This window comes from Phoenix dactylifera, chromosome 3 (assembly GCF_051530095.1).
Source record: "Phoenix dactylifera cultivar Ajwa chromosome 3, Ajwa_hap1_PhDact_Kaust_v1.1, whole genome shotgun sequence".
In the NCBI taxonomy this organism is placed as follows: Eukaryota; Viridiplantae; Streptophyta; class Magnoliopsida; order Arecales; family Arecaceae; genus Phoenix; species Phoenix dactylifera.
This window is the reverse complement of record NC_143192.1, coordinates 51,641,944-51,650,885: the sequence shown is the minus strand read 5'-3', so window position 1 is coordinate 51,650,885 and position 8,942 is coordinate 51,641,944. Positions and strand designations below refer to the sequence as shown.

Sequence of the window (8,942 nt, the reverse complement as noted above, 5' to 3'; positions counted from 1 at the left end):
GAAGTATATAATGCTTCCATCGTGGATGCGTCACACCATTATTTGACAGAGATTGAGCGCTTTGGATACACGCATTTTAGTTATGTAGTTGGAGAGCCCATTCCTTGGTAAGGATTCGCAACTAGTTTTCCTTCTTGTGCGTGTGCAGGGTACTGAGCAAGCCCGAAATTTTTTCCCTGGACCTGTCGGGTATAAGATGTAAACCTGAACCCGACCCAATTACTGTTTTAAGTCAATGCAGGCCCAATTCAATTAGGGGGGGAAATGTCAGGTCCTAAAAACCTGATTATTTCATTTCTTCGGATTAGCTGGTCCAAGTCGGAAATTGCCAGCATAAATCACATCAAGCATAAAACACGAAGCCACCGACTCCAATTAATCATCTGAGTGATCATATGGCTACCAAGCTTGATACGAAGAGACTAGTGATCAGAACTAGCATCTATATCAATCACGAATCGGTAACGAACATCGTTTCTCGCAAGCCTATCCAGAGCCTCATTGATGTGATCTGGTTTCACAAGCTCGATGTCGCAGGTGATGTTGTGCTTCCCACAGAAGTCCATCATCTCCTGCGTCTCTTTCATGCCTCCGATCATGCTTCCAGCCACGTTCCTCTTGCCTATAAAACCACATACATATGGGATGCTTAAGAGATGAGTAGGAAACAGAAACCAACCATGGAGGTTTGTTAAGTTCAGTTCCTCACCAAAAAACAATGGGAAGGAAGGAAGATCCAACGGTTTATCAGGAGCTCCGACTAAGACCAAGGTACCACGCACCTTAAGCAGCTCCAGGATTGGCCCAAGGGAGTGCTTCGCAGCTACCGTGTCAATGATGTAGTCCAGGCTCCTCTTCCCACTCTGATGCCATGCCGATTAAGGACTTCTTCTGAGCTTACATATATATAGTCTACTTCAAGAAGAGGAAAAACTGAAGCAGAGTTCTGCATGTTACCTCCATTCTTTCGGGATCGGTGCTGAGAATGAAGTCATCGGCACCGAGTCTTTCTTTGGCTTCCTTCTCCTTGGAGGGGGAAGTGCTGATGACTGTAACATGAAGTCCAAAGGCCTTCCCAAACTTAATGGCCACATGACCAAGGCCTCCAAGGCCGACCACCCCGAGCTTCTTGCCGGGCTGGGACATGTTGTAGTATTTCATTGGGCTGAACACAGTGATCCCCGCACATAGCAGGGGAGCTGCCGCATCCAGTGGAAGGCTATCGGGGACATGGACGACGTACCTTGGAATCATGTCACAAAATATGAAGTTTTTGCTGTCGGCAGCATCAATATAATAACCATGCCAGCTTCAGAGCACCGAATCCCTTCAGAGCATATAGCTAGGGGGAAGAAATTTAAGATAGCTAGGTTACCTCTTGTCAGCCACCAGCATTTTGGAATAGCCACCATAGGTGATGCTGCCGTCCCAGAAGATACCATTGTAAGTGAACTGGACCTTGTCGCAGTAGTTCTCCTCGGAGGCTTTGCAGAACTCGCACTCGAGGCAGGTCGCAGCCAGGCAACCGACTCCGACCCGGTCGCCCACCTTAAAGTTGGTCGCGTTGCTCCCCACCTTGGTGATCACTCCGGTGATCTCATGCCTGACATAATTAAGTAGTCAGCACAGATTGCTGGTTAATTCGCCAGAGGTAAGCAAGATAGCATGGGATCATATTAAATGGATTCAGATAGAAGTATATGAGATGGACGGGGGCTTAAAGCTTCAGTTTGTATGTCTGCTGGTGCCGGTTAAAGTTGATAACCTGTTAGAACATCTTTATCAAATGGGTCGGATTCAAATTTAGACCTTTCACCCATCTAACCTGTTTTGATCTATTTAATAATTGGGTTGGATCCAATTATTAACTTTGCTAATTTATTAACATGATCCAACTCATTTAACCTATTTAAAACTTGTTTAATCTGTTCAAAACCTGCTAAACATATTTTTATATTATTTAACTCAACCTGTTTAACCTATTTAAATATTATTTTAATCCATTAATGACCTACTTAACTTGTTTAACTTGATTTGTTTAATAAACAAATTGTGTGGGTTAGATTGAGTTACCTGTTTAATAAATAGGTCAGATTTAGATCTAAAAGTTTGGCCTGTTTGGCAAACAGTACGGTTTAGCTTGATGAATTTTTGACCGAAGCCATATCCAATCTGACCTGTATCCGACGTGATCTGAACCGATTACCACCCCTAATTAATAGAAGAAAGTAATGAAATAATAAATATAGGGTAAACCTAACATAGTAGGGTTATGCCAAATTGTGGCTCTTGTCCCATTGAACGCATCCACCACGTAAAATATATTTCACTTTCGTCCTTTGGCCTTTAAATTCAACCAAGGCCCACAGAATTTTGTTGGCAACAGTGATAATGAATGGATGTGGCTGTATTGATAACATCGGCTAGAAAAGGGAAGTAAAATTAAAGGCTGTAGTAACATATTGGTGATAATGAAGAGATGCCAATTATATGGAAGTTGTGAGGATGATGACTGTTATATGGTGGTGAAGTTGCAGCCACAAAAATAGTAGCCACTATGGTGGTGGTGATGATAGAGATGACTACATTAGCAGCGGCCAAAGTGACTATGTTGATGGTTGAGATGATGACTATTTTAGTAGTAAAACATAAGTTCCTTAAATAATAAAAGAAATTCAAAAATTAAAAAATTAAAATAAAAACAAAAATATTTTTATTCTTGATTTTTATAAATAAATTTAAAATTTTAGACAACACACACAGAGAGAGAGAGAGAGAGAGAGAGAGAGAGAGAGAGAAGAGAGAGAGAGAGAGAGAGAGAGAGAGAGGTTACCCGGGCACAATGGGGTACATGGTGATGCCCCAGTCGTCCCTGACGTAGTGGAGATCAGTGTGGCAGATGCCACAGTAGAGTATCTTTATGGTCACGTCGTCCTCCCCGTTCTCCCTAACCATGAACACCATGTCACGCAACTTATTGAACAAATCATTACTGACGGTCTAACCAACGTTAGAGAACAGCAGAACCTAAGAACGCATGCAGTTAAATGGAAACAGACAAGACCATACCTTCTCTTGAAGACAAAAGGCGCTATCTTCCCGTTCGAGTCCATCGCCGCCCATCCTTCCACCGTCTGCGTGTGGTTTGGCGTCGTCTCCGTCATCTCTACTTCTCTCTCTTTTTCTAAGAACAACTCCTCTCCCAAAAGATGCCTAGCCAGGCGATAAGAAGCGCGCTCCGTGTATGGCCCTCTCCGTGTTCTTTTAGAGCTGATGCTCTCTCCTATTTATACAGAAAAAATCCACCTACCTCCATCTCCTGGTTATAATAAACATATGGTACCAACTACAATGTCCAGGGGGGCCCGTCTACTTTGTTTTCGTTCTTCCCAAGTGGAATATTAATTTAGTTTATTGCTTTTTTATTTCTATATCCTGAAAATTTAATTTATCTGCCTCTCTAATTTAAGAATATTCTTAACGTGTCTTTGCTTTTTTTTATTATTATTGTTTTTTTCTTTTAGTATAATGATTGCTCACGCTACTCTAGCGTGGACAAAACTAGTAAAATCAAAAAAAAAAAGTCAATTCTAAAATTTGGAGAAACAACCTCTTGGTCAAGCGAAATGATGGGCAACGGACAAGTATATTTCTATTCAACGGTCACTCGTTCCTACCGGAGGAAAGAGCCATGCGAGACACGCTACATCGCATGAGAAGATTATGGGTTCAATTTGGCCGGAGGCGACAACATGGTGGAGCTCACGAGAAGGAAAGATCTGACGAGCCCGTACGGATGGCGCGCCCCACCGTCCCAAGTAAAAGATTTCAAAATCTAGCTACAGGGATGTGCAGTTATAGAATTCAACACACCTTTTTATCATTTGAATAGTAAATTTATTGATCAATAAATGTTAGAGATGACTGCATCTTAACATAGAAGTTGGTGAGTTGCTAAATAAACCATATTTCGAGGTCAACATGTATTTAGAATTCATCAGGAGTCGAGTTAAAAATAGTAGATGGCTAAACTAAATCAGCAAAGTCTAGGCTAGGCTATGACCGCAAATAGTAGAAAATATAAGTAAATAAGTATATAAATATTTTTATAAAGCTTGTATTTTTAATCTTACTATTTTATTTCCGAGTTTGGTAATCCAATCTCGGCGAACTTATGATGAACTTGCTGGATTTTGTTTTTTTTCAAATTCTAAATTTTAACCCTAGCGGATTGTTCCACTTGCGAGTATGGTGGCAAATTGGTAATCTAATCAGAAAGTAAATTAACCAAGCCAACTGGCTTGAGTCCCAACCTACCATATTCCTTAAATAAAGTACAGAATAGAGTCCTTTTCATTTCCATAAAAAAAACAAAAACTATATTTCTGAAAGCAAAACTAGTATATTAAAATATATAAAATTAATTAAAGGAAAGGTGCATTCCCCCTTGATCTGATCCTCTGATAGGGAACCCACTATATTTCTCACAAAACAAACTATTAAATTAAAAATAGTTGTAGTCCCCCCTGACTAGACGCAATATGAACAAGCAAGACAGGAGGGGGTCCGGTTTCTTTCCACGTAAATGCCCTTGCAGAACTGGTCTAAAGTGCAAGTTTCACGAGGAATGCAATCCAAATGCCTGCAGAGTCCTACGAAATTGCTGTTTCTTGACCATGAATCCAAGATGACCCCCAAACTTCTGAGAGAGACAAACAGAGCCACTCCTTTTATTCCTGCAGAAGTCTGCATGAGGCCACAGGAACGGGTCACCAGGTGGAGCTGTAGCTGCCTCATATTCTCCAAAGAATTGCCTGGAAAAATCTCTAGGGAGTCCGTTTTGGCTCTATCTAGAGAAAGGGAATAGAGAATCCAAGGTCCATGAAGTGCTGCTAGATAGAAGATGGTCAGCTTCTAAGAGTACGCAAGGGAAGAGTCAACCAGTACCTTTCATGGAGGACTGACTTCACGAATGAACTCGAACGACCATACTTACAGGCTTGGTGTGTGTATGCTCTGTACCATGACCAGACCTGGATTCGAGGTCATTGCGACCAAGTATGAGAGGGTTGACGCGGACCAGAATAATTCTACTCAAGACTAGATGGGTGAGACCAGAGAGTGACATCAGGCTAGCTTGGGGGGGAGGCCATGGGTTTCAAGGTTTGTGCCGGATGCCACAAATTAGTGAAGCAGGGCAAGTTGGAAGAACAGTGAGAACTATATTTCATCTCGCACATAACCTCACCAAGCGTTTTTACCAGGAGTGAGAAGTTATAATTTTTTTAAAATTTATGAATAGAAAATGTATAGATATATTGACATGAGTAAATAAATATTTTTAAATTAATTATACATGTATTAGAAAATATATTTATTATTATCAATAAATTTCAGTATGTTTTAGTATGTAAATAAATATATTAATTACTAATAAATCCTATGTTAGATTTTTTTATAATATTACTAATATATTAAATATCTTATTATTTGTAGATATTTATTAATTATTATATTAGTAATATATTTATATAATTATTAATGTAATTAATTGAGGGTATTTTTGTCAAGAAATAATATTTTTAGATTACCTCCACTTAATAATTCGGCATAGAAAATAAATACCCACCTCCTTAATAGTATTTATTTTACATTCTCTATCAGGAAAATAGACACAAGACCCATCTTTTTTTTTTACCACCATTCTCATCCACTTTTGTTCCAAACATCGTAATTTAATATGAAATTTATTTTTTTATACTAGATTGTCTCTAACCAAGTGGGTCCTAAGCAACAGATGATGGCTTGAGGAAGTAGATTTGTTTCCTTCCATCTTGTTAATGTTAATATAGTTTTCCAAAAAGATGACAAAAAATATATAATTTATAAAAGAGCTTAGGGGCTTTTTGGTATTGCCATTGTTTTTTTCATTGTTTTTGAGAAAATCTAGATGGAAACTTAAAATAGACTGAACAAATACGTATGATGGAAATTCTTTTGGGTTTTAAATTATTTATAACAATATTTACAGCTTTTACCAACAAACATTTATTTCTTTCGAGAAATATGAAAATAAAAGCAAGGCATACAGATATTAATATCCAACGTCAACTTACACAGAAACAAATGACAAATATAATAAAAATACCAAAATAAACCTAAAAGTGTGGTTTAGTCCTCTATGAGGTGAAAGTAAGCTTCTATTTTAGCAGTACCTGTGATGGCATGATGCATTTTAATATTTGAAACCAAGCAGCCTCTATGCATATTTAAAAATTCTGGATTGTTATATAATAGCAATTTCCCAAATTATATGCACCACTGAGAGAAATAATCTATTCTATCATGACTTTATGTAAAAGGTGAAGAAAGAGGCCCCATTCAGATCATAGCACGAGGAAATTTTTTTAGAAAATGCAAAAGTTTATCAAGCCTCGGAACTGATGATTCTGCAACTCCATAATTAACCAACTCCCTCATGTATAAGAAATGTCCATCAAGAAAATTTTCTAGTCAGCAATATTTTTTCTATTATCGTTATACAACAGACTCATCAAATGATGATATCATGAAAAGGATTTCACATCGATAAAGATAACTACCAGTGGAGCACATTAGAACAACCGCATGTTCATGAACATCCGCTTCTTTGATCTTTTCATCGAATGAATTTTATGCCATCCATCTTCATACCCTAGTAGTCGGCTGAAGATTTGGTCCTTTCTTCGATCGCATAAGAAAATAATTGGGTGGCGGGCTACTCTAACAAAATTATAAGCATGCCTCTGCCAACCTAGATCTTGAAACTTGCATCCCTGACCTTCTAGGAGAAGTGTAGATTACTGGAGAAAGTTTGTCCAAATGCCCAATTTGATGGGGCTATATCCGGGAAGACAAGGGTCTGGCCATCAGATGTTGTTACTGTGAAAGAGAGCGACTGGCCATTTAGATAGGCGTTGGATTGCCAATTAGCACCCCAGTTTCTTGACATCACCAACCAGCCTGTGTTTGAACCTTTGATGGACATGGACTGGATGGATCCGCTGCCTCCCACATTTGATATGAGAACGAGTTCGAAGTAGTCTCGCCCGTTGATGGTGAACCTTACTCCACCTTGCTTCACACATGGGACCCTGCATTGTGAACCCACTCAAAGCAGTCAAATAGATAAGCTCCTACAGGCTAATTACGCATATTAGATCCACTTTGATGTTATTATCATTTGGAAGAATATTACAAACTAAAAGAAAAATAAGAGATAGAAGTCCAAAAAAAAAAAAAAGCAGCAGCAAATTTATGCTTATGTTTAAACTTCTAAATATGAGGGCTCGGGGGGGAAGCCTGAGTTGAACCCTCAAGAACAAGAAGGCCTGAGCCTGGCCATGTCCAAAGGTTAGATGAGGTCGTCTTGTTTTATAATTTTGTTAGCTTTTTTCTGTTGTATTTAACCTCCTAAAAGATTGGCGTTAAAACAGACCAAGAAAAAAGAGTTCTATAGAAATTATCTCAGTTAATTTACTGTTTAGAAACAATAAAAAAAAAACGCTTAAAAAAAAAAATCTTAGTTCGGATAATAATTCTTGAGGGTGGTCAGGGTCAACATTTGAGACCTAGCATCAATTATATTGATTGTCCTTGGAACACCTCTTATATCTGATACAATAACAAACAGGAAGCAAGCAGTCAAGCGGAAGGGAACGGTAAGAGTTGAAAGAAAGCACCACCTTTGGTACAAAACTGGCACAATTCCTCCTCTGTAGATACCAATCTTCTCCCACGCGGGCTGCGCCATGTCGAAGTGCCGGCGAGGCGGGTTGCACCAGCCACCATTATCATTGGGGAGGGCATAGTTTGGAGGGCAGAAGTTGGTGGCCGTGATGGTCACTGAAGTGCCCTTGATGCACCACCTGGAGTCCGACTGGTAGTCACACATGATCTTAAAGCACTGCCCGCAAGCCGCCCCATCGTCGAACAAGGCCGTGCTCAAAGCTGCAGTATCCGTCCCGTACCCCGTCGAGTATAGGTTACCATAACCACAAGCTCCACCTGCAATCGACGATCCACTGCTATTCATCTCCGTGTATTGTAGACTCAGCAAACAACTCAAGAAGCTGACAGATTAAAGAAAGTTGTAAAAAATTACACTACCCATGGTTCCAGAGGCATCACTTCCACCATAGAATGTAGCTGAAGCCTCAGTCCACCCAGAAGGTTCGAAACCTTCGACGCCACTCTGCAGGAGGCACAATGCGAGGATGATCGACAATTTGAGGAAGGCAGCCATCGTGAAGCACCCGAGCCAGATCCCAAAATCCAAAAAAAAAGAGATGGGTAGTTGTTTAACACTTCAGTGGGTGTAGAGGAATGGCTGCACCTTGGCATTGCTTAAATAGGTAGAAGAGGAGGTGATACTTGAAAGCCTATAATTTTTTTTCAGAGAAAGATTGGACTAAGAAATAACACCTATGCGATTGCCTGCACCTACCAGTCCATGACTTGCGGGATTGGTGATGACGACAAATTCCTTTCTTTATGGAATAATCTGATGTTCTGCAACCGACTTCTCATTTATATCTCTGCAACTCTGGGAAGAGCGCTTCTCATTTCCGCGTTCTCTTCATTTCGGAAAGAGTATTTTAATTTGGTAGTTCGAGTCATTGATTTCTTTTGTCACATGGTCACGTTTCTCCTGAACAGGTGAGCACATGGCTGCTGCATTATAATTTGGAGCGTCGTACGCTTGTTGGCTAAATAAATTTTTTTATATCTATTTTCAAGAGGTTGCGTTCCAAGTGCAGTGCTGAACGTAAGCAGAATTTGCTCCAGGGATAGATCTCTGGAGTCACTACTGGCCAGAGAACAAGGAACTGACTTAGAAATGCCAGGGGGCAACTCACAGTTCCTCCGCCGCAATACCAGTGAGACTTACTTGGGCCATCCAC

General features: G+C 39.9%; 2 protein-coding genes across 2 annotated transcripts; both read right to left on the bottom strand.

Annotated features, from left to right (window-relative positions):
- Positions 1 to 252: 252 nt before the first annotated feature.
- On the bottom strand, positions 253 to 3,288 carry LOC103719587 (putative cinnamyl alcohol dehydrogenase 6). Its single transcript, XM_008808909.6, has 6 exons — positions 3,070 to 3,288; positions 2,834 to 2,947; positions 1,376 to 1,603; positions 958 to 1,243; positions 710 to 863; positions 253 to 622 (listed from the first exon to the last, which is right to left on the bottom strand). Exons 1-6 carry the CDS (start codon positions 3,162 to 3,164, stop codon positions 423 to 425), a joined length of 1,077 nt encoding a protein of 358 aa, XP_008807131.2. The 5' UTR covers positions 3,165 to 3,288; the 3' UTR covers positions 253 to 422.
- A 3,208-nt stretch (positions 3,289 to 6,496) lies between these two features.
- On the bottom strand, positions 6,497 to 8,375 carry LOC103719608 (expansin-A1-like). The gene is made up of 3 exons (XM_039118145.3): positions 8,149 to 8,375; positions 7,725 to 8,046; positions 6,497 to 7,133 (listed from the first exon to the last, which is right to left on the bottom strand). Exons 1-3 carry the CDS (start codon positions 8,282 to 8,284, stop codon positions 6,824 to 6,826), a joined length of 768 nt encoding a protein of 255 aa, XP_038974073.2. The 5' UTR covers positions 8,285 to 8,375; the 3' UTR covers positions 6,497 to 6,823.
- Between the last annotated feature and the right edge of the window lie 567 nt (positions 8,376 to 8,942).